This window comes from Alligator sinensis, unplaced genomic scaffold (assembly GCF_000455745.1).
Source record: "Alligator sinensis unplaced genomic scaffold, ASM45574v1 scaffold29_1, whole genome shotgun sequence".
NCBI lineage: Eukaryota > Metazoa > Chordata > Crocodylia > Alligatoridae > Alligator > Alligator sinensis.
In genome coordinates this window covers 2,111,310-2,124,650 of record NW_005841933.1, presented here as the reverse complement: position 1 = coordinate 2,124,650, position 13,341 = coordinate 2,111,310, and the positions used below count along the sequence as shown (strand labels likewise).

General features: G+C 44.2%; 1 protein-coding gene across 3 annotated transcripts in view; it reads right to left on the bottom strand.

Annotated features, from left to right (window-relative positions):
* Positions 1-13,341, bottom strand: part of RFTN1 (raftlin, lipid raft linker 1) — a 139,415-nt gene that overhangs the window by 22,392 nt on the left and 103,682 nt on the right. For all 3 annotated transcript variants that reach the window (XM_006019573.3, XM_006019572.3, XM_025198975.1), the window contains exon 7: positions 4,111-4,226. In XM_006019573.3, the coding sequence (XP_006019635.1) occupies positions 4,111-4,226 (116 nt within the window). The remainder of the gene's footprint in view (positions 1-4,110; positions 4,227-13,341) is intronic.

Sequence of the window (13,341 nt, the reverse complement as noted above, 5' to 3'; positions counted from 1 at the left end):
CAGCAGATCTGATGTACATGTTACTGATATATGAACAGTGTGGATTTTAACAGTTTATTTCTGTAATTATGCCTGGTTAGCCATCTATATCTAGACTAATGCTCTATGCCAAGAAACCAAACTACTTTGCCTGAGAAGGAGTATTTGTTGCAGATGCTTAGTTAGCACTAGAAAAGTTTTCACTAACATGTATGCAAACTTTTAGTATTCAAAGGACTGGAAGGAACCATCCACTTAAGGTTGTCAGCAAAGTCCATCCCAAAGGCACTGTGTGAAGAACTGTTAAGGTTGACAGAAGATTACAAAGTAAATATGTGAGAGAGGAAACAGCAGTACAACTTTAGTGATGTGACTGTCAGGTTTTTAGGTCAGCCATTTCAGCTCACTGACCCCCAGGACTGCAATGTCTTCAATGCTTGCAAATTTTTTTCACTCTCTTGAATTCTTTCTACTCCCTCAGAAGCCACTTCCAATTTTCACTTCTCAGAAGCTCTAGGTAGACTGGGAAGAAAATGGGAGGGGAGTTTTCATGTTGCAATCAATGAGGACAAAGAAGTCTGAGCTATCCATCAGGATAAACTATCACCCAATATAATCAATAAAAAGCGAACATACTTGCTGTAGTTTACCCAAAACAAACACTATAAATGTGTAAATATAATATAGCAAAAATAATAAAGGAAAGGTAAAATATTTAGAAGGTCTATATTTTGAAGCAAAAAGCAGAAGTTCCCAAGTTTCTTATGGAAATGATCAAGAAATGTATAATTTCTTCTAAGATGGCTAGCATTTAGCCTCCAATACAGACAATATTTATGAAAATTAAAAGAAGACATTGTCAGGGGCACAAAAGGTTTTGCAGTTTGTTATGGTTATATCCCAACTTACTTAATAGAAAGTTGTATAGGGTAAAAAATTCAAGATAGTAAAAAAGTAAAGATGTAATTTGCTGCTAAAACAGATTCCTAAAGCACAGAAAGGCTGAACTGTAACTAACTTCTGCATGGGGAAGCAACACAGAGCAGGTCAGGAAGGACAAAGGATGTGGGAGCTAACCATAGTTGCATTTCTTACATCTCCAAATGCAAGGACCACATTGGCTAGCACATGCAGTACTAGCAAGAAGGCTGGACCCTGGCCTGTTCCCACCTTCTCACTACAAGACATCATAAACTGCAGCCTCTTCAAAGATGTCTGAAGCTGCACACCCTATGAGCATCTGGAACGGCTGTACACAACTCGGATATAAGTCCTCCTTTAGATGCAATATCTTTGAGATTCCTTCACAGGCTCTAGTTTGTTACTACAGTTAGCCTTAAAAACCTAACAGATCTTAGCCTACTGAATTAAAACTGAACATAAGATACACATTCAAACATATTTAACCATAAGAGGAACCTTCTCTACCTGGTTAGCACAACACCGAATTGTTTGTTATAAAAAGCCATTTTATTTTACTAATCCACAATATCACCCCCTGAGAACTGCTAAAATTCAGCAGACTTTAACCTTTGGTTTGTTGGAATTTTAGATATTTAAACTACTGATGACTCAACATGTTTTGCTAATGCAAACTTTTTGGCCAACCATGCTTTACTTAAGCCTCATTCCAGATTTTACATGCTATTGATTTTACGTCACACTGGAGGCCTAGTCATCACCCTTAGGGGACAGATTTTCTGGTGCCGACTGAAACAGTGAAGCAACAGCATTAGTGAAATTAAAAGAGTGGGTGATAATAAAAACACATGTTCCATGGGATCTTTTCTTTTAGATATAATAACAATTTAAACTCATTTCAGTTGGATTGTTTTACCTAGCTGTAAAAATTTTTGCCTGCAGCTGAAGACCTGAACCTATTGCCCTGATCCAAAGACATATTACCAAACTGGACTATAGACAGGCATAGGGAGATACTAGCCTACCAAAGGTTAGTGCTGACCTAGTGAAAGGGAACTTGAAAGGGCTTGATGTGTTCAAGTCAGCAGGCCCAGGTGATCTTCATTCAAAGGTGCTAAAGGAATTGGCTGGTGAAATAGCAGAACCACTGACAAAACTGTTTGAGCACTCATCATGCTCAGGGCCGTTCCCAGCAGACTGGAAAAGGGCCAATGTAGTCCCTATTTTCAAAAAGGGGAAGAAGGAGGATCCAGGAACTATAGACTGGTTAGTCTCACCTCTATTCTTGGGAAAACCTTTGAAAAAATTATTAAGGAATACATTTGTGTGAGTCCAGCAGGAAAAGTAATGCTGAAGGGCAACCAGCATGGATACATAGGAGGTTGATCCTGCCTGACAAACCTTGTTTCTTTTTATGATCAGGTCACAAACTGCTTAGATGCAAGAGCCAGGGTGGTTGTCATATACTTGGATTTTTAAAAAGCCTTTGATATAGTGTCACATCCCATTCTCATAAAAAAACTGAGTAGTTGTGACTTAGCTGATTACACAGTCAGGTGGGTGGCAAATTGGCTAATAGGACACACCCAGAGAGTGGTGGTAGACAGGTCGGTATTGACCTGGAAGGATGTGGGCAGTGGTGTCCCCCAGTGCTTGGTCCTCAGGCCAGTATTGTTCAACATCTTCATCAGTGATTTGAACAAGGGTGTAGTGAGCACACTGTCCAACTTCATAGATTACACCAAATTATGGGGCAAAGCAGACACACTGGAGGGCAGGGAGTGGATTCAGGTAGATTTGGACAAGCTGGAAAAGTAGGCAGAACCAAATAGGATGCAGTTTAACAAGGAAAAGTGCAGAGTACTGCACCTAGGGAGGGGGAATCACCAACACACATACAGATCGGGGGAAACTTTCTAAGCAGCATAGCAGCAGAAAGGGATCTCGGAGTCATAGTTGACTCAAAGATGAACGTGAGTCGACAATGTGACAAAATGATCATTAGAGCTAACCGCACACTATCATGCATTAACAGGTGCATCATGAACAGGTCTAGGGAGGTGATACTTCCTCTCTGTGTGGCACTGGTAAGGCCGCAGCTGGAGTACTGCATTCTCTCATATGATTAGAGGCCTGCAGGATAGGTCCTATGAGGAGAGGTTGAAGGACCTAGATCTCCTCAACCTCCATAAGAGAAGGCTGAGAGGGGATTTCGTGGCCATCTACAAATCGGGGGGGGGAGGGGAAACAAGGAATAGGAGATACTCTGTTTACCAAGGCACCCCTTGGAGTAATAAGAAACAACGGCCACAAACAGATAGAGAGCAGATTTAGACTAGACATTAGGAAGAACTTCTTTACGGTAACGATTACCAGAATCTGGAATGGGCTTCCAAGGGAGGTGGTACTCTCCCCTACCATGGAGGTCTTTAAGAAGAGACTGGACAAACACTGGCTGGGGTCATCTGACTCCAGCACTCTGTCCTGCCCAGGGCAGGTGGTCGGACTCAATGATCTGCTGCTCAATGATCCCTTCTGACCATGAAAATCTATGAAATTTATGAAAGAATCTATTTCCCTGGGCATTGTTAATTAGCCAATATACCATATGCTTGTTTCTTTCTGCATTTTTCCCCCAATTCTTCTCTATTAATCTGCAAACACTGAAACTTCTGACCAAAGAGACAGGCCTATTGAAAATTTGACAGTGCCTCTTACGTTGGCCAAAAGGGGTCATTGGGAAGCTAATGACTAGTTTGTGTGTATACATATTGTACTCATACCTATCTAAAGTGATTCTTTCTTTGGTACTACCACCATAGTGATAGATGCGATTATGTTGCCCTGACAACTAATGGAGATTTTCTTTTTCTAATAGCGGCCAATATTTTTGGAACAGAAGGTCCTGAGCTCTATCCCTTGCCACTCCCCATCAAATTCTCCCATATAATTTAAGTGACACCTACAATATACAACACCAGGAAGACATTGTGAGCATGTCAAAATATAAGCGTATACATCCAACTTGTGGTTAATTTTCCATATCATTATGTTGTCAGACCCTCGTTCCTTTACTTCAGTAACCTATGTGTTATTGCTGAAGTAGAGATAAACACAGTATAACAGAGATTGCTTCACCATTTTGTTGGCTTGTGATTTAGGAAAATATAGTGAGGGAGGAAATAAAAGAATAGTAAACTACATACTTACCTCCAAAATAGTCCATTGTTCAACAACAATAGCATCGTACGGCTGTATTGTTTTACTGTCTTCAATGGCAAGATCCTCAAAGATAAACACACCATCTATCGATCCCTGTAAGGAATCTGTGCAAAAAAAATCAAGAGGTTTTGTGTAACCTTTGTGGCAGACACCCTGCATACAGCAAGACATTTTATTTAGCTAATGTTCATAATCAGATCATCTTCCCAGCTTGCTAATAAAAAGAAACCAGCAGAGATTCCTGGACAGTCTAAGTCTGCTAAAATAAGTTGGACTAATTAATCTGGACATTTTAAGAGTATCCCTGTTCACTAAAGAGCCAGTCTCATTGTCATGTCACAAACTGCTACATGCATCCATGAGTTTGCTTTTAACACCACAGCTACTTCAGTTTAATCAGGTGAAGTGAAGTGTGCCTATCCTGGGCTCCAATCCAATAGGACTGCTGGGATGTTCATAGTTATACTTAATGGATGAAGTGCATAAAATAAGTTCTATGCAGCACCAACATTTTAAAGACTTTCCTACTTATGCTTCTAATAATAATAAGTTCAACCATTTATCCACCCGAGGCAACTAATTCCATACGTACCTGCAAGTGTAAATACTGTATTTACTTGAATCCAAGATAAGGTTATTTTTATTATTTAATATGGTGGGGAGGCCCCATGCTTTGGATTTGAGTACTAGCTGGGGAGCCAGGCAGCTGCTGTGTCTCCAACTCTGGCCCCAACCCATGGTGGGACTCAGAGATGCTGCCTCCACCCACCACCTCCCCTCTGTTGCACTCTGCCCCATCCCCCCGCCATCCCCATCCACTGCTGCTTACCCTCCAACTATGACCCCAGCTCTGGCCGCACTCTAGCCCAGGGCACAGAGCACAGAGTTACTCTGGTCCTTGTTCAGCCACACACCAGTGGTGATGGTGAGAGCAGCTCCAGAGCCAACTCCAGCATTGAGGCCAGAGTTGCTGCTGCTGCAACCATTACTGCTGGCCAGAGCGACTATGTGCTCCATGGCCTGGGTTAGAGTGGAGCCAGAGCTAGAAGATAAGTGGTGGAGGGAGATGAGTGGGATGGGAAAAGGTAGAGGGGAACAGAGGCAACAGCCAGGGCAGGGACCAGTAAGGTAGAGGGGAACAGAGGCAACAGCCAGGGAAGGGACCAGAGGGAGTGGGGGCAGGCGGGAGGACAGGGGTCAGGGGGGTGCATGCACTGTGTGGGGGGCAGGTGGCAAAGGGCAGGGGTCAGGCCACTTAACACCCCTGCTGCCTGCCTCGCCCCCCGCCTCCCCCCCCCCACTGCTGCCTCTTGCCACTGCTTGCCCCGCTGCAGTGGTTGGGAGCATGAATTTAAGATGACCCTCCAATAATATGATTCTGTACAAATAAATTTTCCATGTATAGAATCTCTCTAAAATTAAAAGTCATCTTGGATTTAGGTAAGTACAGTACTTGGTCTATGTGCACAAAGGAAGATCTGGCATATGCAAATTACAGATTGTGTGACAGCAAAGACATGTTCACATATATTGCATTGATTATGAAGGCACTGTGGTGATTATGCCTAGTATACCAAAGTTTTCAATCACACACATACGTTACATATTCAGCATTTCTCCAGTTTTCATAAACAAGTAAAAAGAAGATTTGAGCAGCATATTTTCTCAAGTCTTAATCATGCACTCCATAAAAAGAAGTCACCGTCATACGCAAGCATTCTTTTTCACAACATTTTTCTGTGCGCTCCGTTATGCAGCTATTTTGTAAGATAAATAATTGAAAGGAAATTTTGATACTGTACCTTGTAATATAAATAATCCCAACCACAAAATAATCAGCATATACTTCAAGAGCTATCACTGATGATTATGAAGTACTAGACTGCTTATAATACTGCCTGTATACTGTTTATAATGTAATATATTATGAAATCTTTTTACATTGTTTGAAAAACATTTTTTCAGCCTATCTGCCTTAAAATAGCTCCTTACACATTTATTTTGAATAACCAATTACAAAGACCTCAATTAGTCCTTTTTTCTCCCTCTCCCAAAAAAGTATGATATTTTACATCAAGGTTTCCATGCATTTTTATAGGGAATTATATTCCACACATTGATGCCATTTATTGTTTTGGGATGAGCCAGATGTTTGGAGAACAATAGGTCCTTGAGCTGATAAGCCATTAACATCTGTCTAATGAAGGTCACACAAGCTTGCTTTCAAGTTCTGTATGCAATCAAGGGGAAAAAAAAAACACCTAGTGATGGATTTTCCTTAGAGAAAGTCTAAGGTTATGTTTTATTCAGTAAACCTGTTATTATTTTATGTCATTTTTGTATTAGAGATACTGAAAGTAAATTATATAAATTAGAGACAAACAAGGCTTCAGTCTGAGCCAAAACCTATTTTCTATTTTCTAATACTCTGTTGAGGATTCTATCAATTCTCTTATTTAAGGTTTTCAAATCATTCACATCCACCCAGACAAAACATAGATTCTCCACACAGTATTTCTTTAATAATTACATTTTCATTAATGCTGACCTAATCACCTAAGTGCACCAAGATAACAGGAGAGAGTTCCTGTAAAACCTTCTTTTATATGACAGTGATAAAACTCTAAGCACAATTGCTGATTTTTGCCAATAACCCACAAAGCAGGTAGTGTGAAGTCATAGCACCAAGTAACAGAGCTTGAGACAATACTAATTGAAATTCCCAGTCATTCAAGAAAAGTAGCCCTTTTCGCAGCCAGAGACGACCCTAACAGGATGTGGGGCCCAGGGCAAATCAGCCTGTGTGGGGCCCCCTTTCGCATCCCATGGCACACTTATGCGGGTAATTGAACATTGCGGCATACCAGATGCAGAAGGAGGGTGGCGGCTGGAATTTCCGGCCAGAACACAGTGAAAGAAACTTCCAACCCGCAGGGCAGGTGGGTGGGCTACACTTCAAACATGGCAGCCAGCACCAAACACGGGAGGACCCGCGGCCTCTCCACCCAGCTCTGTGGGACCCCCAAAGTGCAGGGCCCAGAGTGCTTGCCCTGATTTGCCCCCCACCAAGGATGGCTCTGCTTGCAGCACTCCTGAAAATGTACTTGCCCAGACGACTCTGTACTGCTGTGACTGCAGCTCCTCTCTTTTCAGATGTCTTGAACTCATGGGATGCTACATGGAGCATGCCCCTGCATTGGAGGCAGGAATGTGGCTTCTTGCACCTCCTTGTATCTTGTGCATCTCTATGGATACCAGGTATAATCCAGAACAGGATGTTTTGAAGTTAATGCAAAAGGGAGCTTCTCGGATGATGAATTTATATAAATTAAATTATCATAAAACAAAGCCTAGGGGCTTTGTTCCTAGGGAGGAAAAATGTCCACTAGGGAGGAAAAATGTCCAGCACACCTACAGCCTAGGGAATGATCTGCTGGGTGGCACGTAAGTGGAAAGGGATCTTGGAGTCCTAGTGGACTCCAAGATGAACATGAGTCGGCAGTGTGACGAAGCCATCAGAAAAGCCAATGGCACTTTATTGTGCATCAGCAGATGCATGACGAATAGATCCAAGGAGGTGATACTTCCTCTCTATCGGGCGCTGGTCAGACCGCAGCTGGAGTACTGCGTGCAATTCTGGGCACCGCACTTCAAGAGAGATGCGGATAACCTGGAGAGGGTCCAGAGAAGGGCCACTCGTATGGTTAAGGGCCTACAAACCAAGCCCTATGAGGAGAGACTAGAGAAACTGGACCTTTTCAGCCTCCGCAAGAGAAGGTTGAGAGGCGACCTTGTGGCTGCCTATAAGTTCATCACGGGGGTTCCAACCTTAACATCTATGAATCTATGAAAGCCATTCTCTAAAATTCCCCTTCCAATAAAGTCAGTTCAATTGAGTCTCTGCAGTTACATGGAGCAAAGCTGAAGGTGTAAATGCTTACACCTTGCTTCTGTTTACATGAACTACCCTTTCCTGTATAGTTGGTCAAATCATTAAACCCTAAGGCTAAGTACAGACAGTCAAAAAGCCTGAGTCTGAATTTATTCAGTCTTTGCAGGTTAGTCTAGACTGCAGAGATTAAACTGAAAAACAACTGGACACACACTTACTTTTGATTCAGGAAATGCAGCCACATGCCTGCAGTGGCTCAGGCCAGAAGCTGGGGAGTGCTAGAACACAGCTCTCTGGCATGTAGCCAACATGAGCTGTATGTTCACTTCCTTTTTCTAGTGCCCCTGAGGTCTCTGGGATTTGCAATCCAGACTCACAGCAGCAGGACTCTTCCTGCTTCTAGGCATAGGCTGCTTCCAGGTGCCTCTGGGATTAGTAGTCCGCAGTCACAGCCAGCAATAAGTTTGAGCAGGAGAAAGGGGTGTTTAACCTCCCCCCCTGCCCCCAGCCCCCAGCCTCCAAGCCCCCACCCTTTTCTGCTGCAGCCGACAGTACAACCCAGCCCAGGGCTGGAAAGCATGCTGGGATGCAGGGGGGCCGTGATTTAACTTGAACCAGGAAGGGGTCTGGGACAGAAGTTTCATAAATCAGTTTGACCCAAATCAGTTAAGCCTGATACTACATTCAACCAGGTTTATCTTAAACCAGTTTCAGCCATTTTGAAACTGGCTTACATGCACTGAATTTATGTTCTGTTATAGATTTAAACCGGTTTCTGATGACTTAAGCCAGTTTATTTGTAACTTCTGTCCCTAGCCTTTATGAGTGCAATGGCATGTGCAAATAATCATGTCCGTAGTAATGGAGGTTATGTTAGTAAGCTTATGCCTAAAGGTGAAAAATAAAAGCATCCCGTTTGCAATTTTTTTAGGGTTCTATCTGTAAACCCAAAGAGCTAGAGAAGTGCACCACCTTCTTCTCTTCCCTTTGACGTCCTGTGACCATCCCACGATCACTATGGTTAAGTACAGACAGTCAAAAAGCCCGAGGCTGAAACAATTCAATCTTTGCAGGTTAGTCTAAGATGCATAGATTGAACCAATGATAAGCAAATGAACAAATTTATACTGGTTTATGTGTAATTTCCGTCCCTAGCCTCTAAGAATAAAAAATGGGGAATCTGAGAAGCTTGATCAGTGAATTATGCCCTTCATGGACCAAGCTCCAAACTAGACTAAAGTGGCATTCCAATAATGAGCTAGAAAACCTTTTAGGGTATTTTTCCCCCTCTTCTTTTTAGCCAAGATGGATGACTCTCGTGTAACCAAGAGGTACCCCTTCTTCGATTGAAGGGATCAAAGCAAGTGCACAAGCGCTGTGGGAGGTGTAGGGACTCTCCTCCCCCTATAGAGCAGAGTCAGACCACCAATCGGGACTTAACCAAATACCTTTTAAGGCATAATACTGGGAACATAACCAGTATAGACCAGGGGGTACAGGGGACACTACAATGCCCCGAGGGGGCAGGATTCAACAAAGGTTAGACACTTACAATCATAGACATATTCATCCAGTTGACAAAAGATAGGGTTAACCAAAATGTAAAACACAAACAGCAGAACAAACAATACTGGTTGGTGAAATATAAAAGGCACAGAATACAAAATATCAAATGACAAGGAATATAGGGCCTAGTTACCTGGATAGGGAAAACACAATGGCCCCTTTCCACTGCAAGAAGAACTTCTCCCTGTTAGCTCACTCACCCTAAATCACCCCAGCTGGGACTTAAACTTGGATTTCCCACATGGTAGGCAGAAACCACTACCACACAGCCACAAGTGCTAGCACTTCTCCAGGCTGCTAGGGGTCTTGACCTTCCCAGAGCCCTGGCCTCATGTGGAGCTGCCTGCCCTATTATTGTAGGAGCTGGAAGCAGAGCTGGGAACCTCTCAGGTCACTGCTCAGATCCTTGCTGGAGCTGGGGATCCTCTCCTGCTGGCCACAGCCTCTCCTAGGGGATCCTGGAGCCCAGTGGGGGAGCCTTTCCTGCTGGGCTCATGCCACGCTGCTGAGGGTCCAACTGCTGCCTGCAGGTCTCACTCCTTCAGGCTCTTCTGGGGCAACTGCTCCCACCCTGCTGGCCCAGCTCTTGCCAGCTCTTTGAATCTCCTTCCTTATGGTCCCTCGCTGGTCTCCCGTGAGTCAACTGCGCTGCCCCTTTTATCCCCCTCCAGGTGACCCAAGGGGCCAATCATGGGACACAAAGGGCGAGTCTCTGGGGCCCAATTGGTGAGGAAAGGGAATCCCAAGTCCTCCAATCATCTTTTACCCTTTCAAAATCCCTGGGTCAAATCATTACCAGATTGGTGAGGAAAGGGAATCCCAAGTCCTCCAATCATCTTTTACCCTTTCAAAATCCCTGGGTCAAATCATTACCAGATTGGTGAGGAAAGGGAATCCCAAGTCCTCCAATCATCTTTTACCCTTTCAAAATCCCTGGGTCAAATCATTACCAGATTGGTGAGGAAAGGGAATCCCAAGTCCTCCAATCATCTTTTGCCCTTTCAAAACCCCTGGGCTAAGTCACTGCCAGCTAGCCCGTCACATTCGATTCAAAGAAGGAGAGAAAAAATTGTGGTTAAGAATAGCTAACATGCCACCAAGCAGCTGGCCTACAGGTTAGAAAAATGTGAAATTCAAATATAGTGCTCAAAAGTGTGCAAGTCAGCAGATGGTTGGCCAACAGTTACTTTGTATATTTAATTTAAAAATTACACTTACAGGGCCTACCTTCAGAAGCAGGAAGTAATCCAAGTTACTATTTTGGATGTACCCCTACCAAATCTGAGACAACAGAATAAATGTCACTACTCAAATAAGCACTTTAATTTTCCAAGGCAGGCATGTAAAACATACTCTCAGGGGTATGTTTCACATCTACAGGGGTGCTCTTCCACCCAAACCCACCCTCTCTGCCATCTTCTGCTTGACCACTGAGAACCACCTGAGATGTGCTAGGAACCAACTCCTTGGCCACTCTGGCACCTCAGTCTTATCCATCTCACCCAAGTCTTAGCAACTTTGAGCAGAGGGGATTTTACCAGCTAGAAGAATCATATCCTTTGTCTGGTTACATGCTCAGAAAAGATAAGAGCCCTTTCCTTGGAAGACATCTGACTTTATGGTCAAATGCTCTGAGATCACAATTATCACTGACAATAACTGTGTTGTAAAAAATAACCAAAAAAAAGGTTTACTATAAAAACAAGAATAAATGTAAGAAGTCAGTAACCGTACACTGAGATACAGATAGAGACATATAAGAAGAAACAAGCAAAAGAAAATATCATAACAATAATTTTACCTTATCCTTGCCTCTTTGCCCTATGGTCCAAAAATGCAGCTTCCCTTCTCTGCAAGGGAAAGTCCTTTTCTGGACTGTTAGCTTGACTTGCCCAGCTAAGCTACTGGGGAACTAAAATACCTTATGCACAGGAAACTGTAGACCACACTTTTTAAGGTGAAGATCACTTTTTGAAGTAAAGGGCAATCTAGGATATACCGCACCCCCCTGCCCACCAGGTCAGTCTGGAGGGAAAGGGGGGCAGATCAAGGCTCCTGCAGTGAGGGAGGGAGTGGGGCAGGGGCAAGTGGGGCCCCGGCCAGGCCAGGCCAGAGGAGGTTCAAAACCCTGGTGGCTCGTCCAGGTGCACGGAGGAGCTCCCACTGCTGCATGCACCCTGGCAGAGGTCCGGGGGGCATGTGCCCCTCCAATCTGTGTGCGAGGTGAGGTGGCTGCTACTGCAATGGGCTTTGCACCCCAAGCCCTGAGCTGCAGTGGGACTTGAAGTGCAAAGCCCAGCACACAGCAGCAGCTGCCTTGCCCCGCGCACAGATTGGGAGGCATCGGCCCCCCCGGCCTCCACCGGGGTGCTTGCAGCAGCAGGAGTCCCCCTGCACATCTGGATGAACTGCCCAGGTTCTGACCCTTCCCTATCCCATCCTGTCAGGGGCCCCATTCACCCGGTGGCGGGGGATGCAGAGGGGGATCGTCCTACTCATCCAGCCTGGCTCTGGTGGCAGGGGGCACGGCTCAGCCCAGCCACGTGCGTCCTACCACTCCTACATTCTGCCACTCCCGGACTGTGTCCCAGTTGCTTCCCACGTGTGTCCCACTGCTCCCAATTTCAGAGCCTCTGAGATCGACTGTCAGGCGCTCCCTGATCGATCAGTCAATCGGGATCAACCAGTTGGTGACCACTGCTGTAGACCAACAATTGCTCTTCTGGCAAGGCTTAAGTATGTTTCTTATCTGGTCATTTACATATCTTATACACTGGATTCTTAGGAAACCTATATTATGCCTGTTACTTCCTGTCCCCCAAGTATGTATGTTTACCAGACCACAAGACTTTCCTGATCTAATTATGAGGAGAATATTTGCATCTGTTCAGACATTAGGATTACTAATCCAATATTCTAAAGATACTGTCTCCAACTTAATTTCCCCATTGTGATAAATGTCTTTCCCTGAATACCCTGTTCTCAGGTATTATTCTTACTGGTTTCTTTTTTGAGATATAAGTCATCATTGTCTGGACAGGCCTGGCTCATGTATCAACAAGGATTTGTTTGCCTGGCTGTTTAGCATACCTATGAGGGATGTTAATTTTCAGTGATTACTTCTCTTCAGCCATTTTGGCTTCGAGCCTTTCCTGGGTGGAAAAGAAACTCATTGTTTAGAGAGTGCCACTTGGAAATCATTATTGTATCGTGCAATCCTGCCCCTACTGTAACACGGAAGAAATACATTTTACATCACATTCATAAGGCAGAAGAATGATATGACTGAATTCAGCTTAATGCCACAAATCTTATCTGTTCAGACCACAAATATCATATCAAGAAAAAAATCAAGAAAACATGCATGGCATTCCACAAACACCTCAAAATACTGTGGCGTTTGTGATACCAAGGATCAAAGAAAAAGACAGGATTTAGCAAACACCTGCAATCTACCTCAGACTCTCACACTACTCACACTCCTGTTTATACCTAAGCTATAGAAGAGAGGTGATATATCAGGGGCAGGCAAAGTCTGGCCCACAGGCCAGATTGGGCCCATAGTGGACTTCATTTTCCAGAAGCTGCTGCCCATCTCACTGTGGCCATTTCCCATAGAGACCCTAGGAGTGGTGGGGCCATGACAGCATGGGGACACAGTTTCCATGGACACCAGCCCAAGCAGCGCTGGCAGGGTGCACGGCTGGGTGGGGAGATGTTCCAGGACTGGGGTTGAGGCCAATTTTTTGTGGTGGTGATAG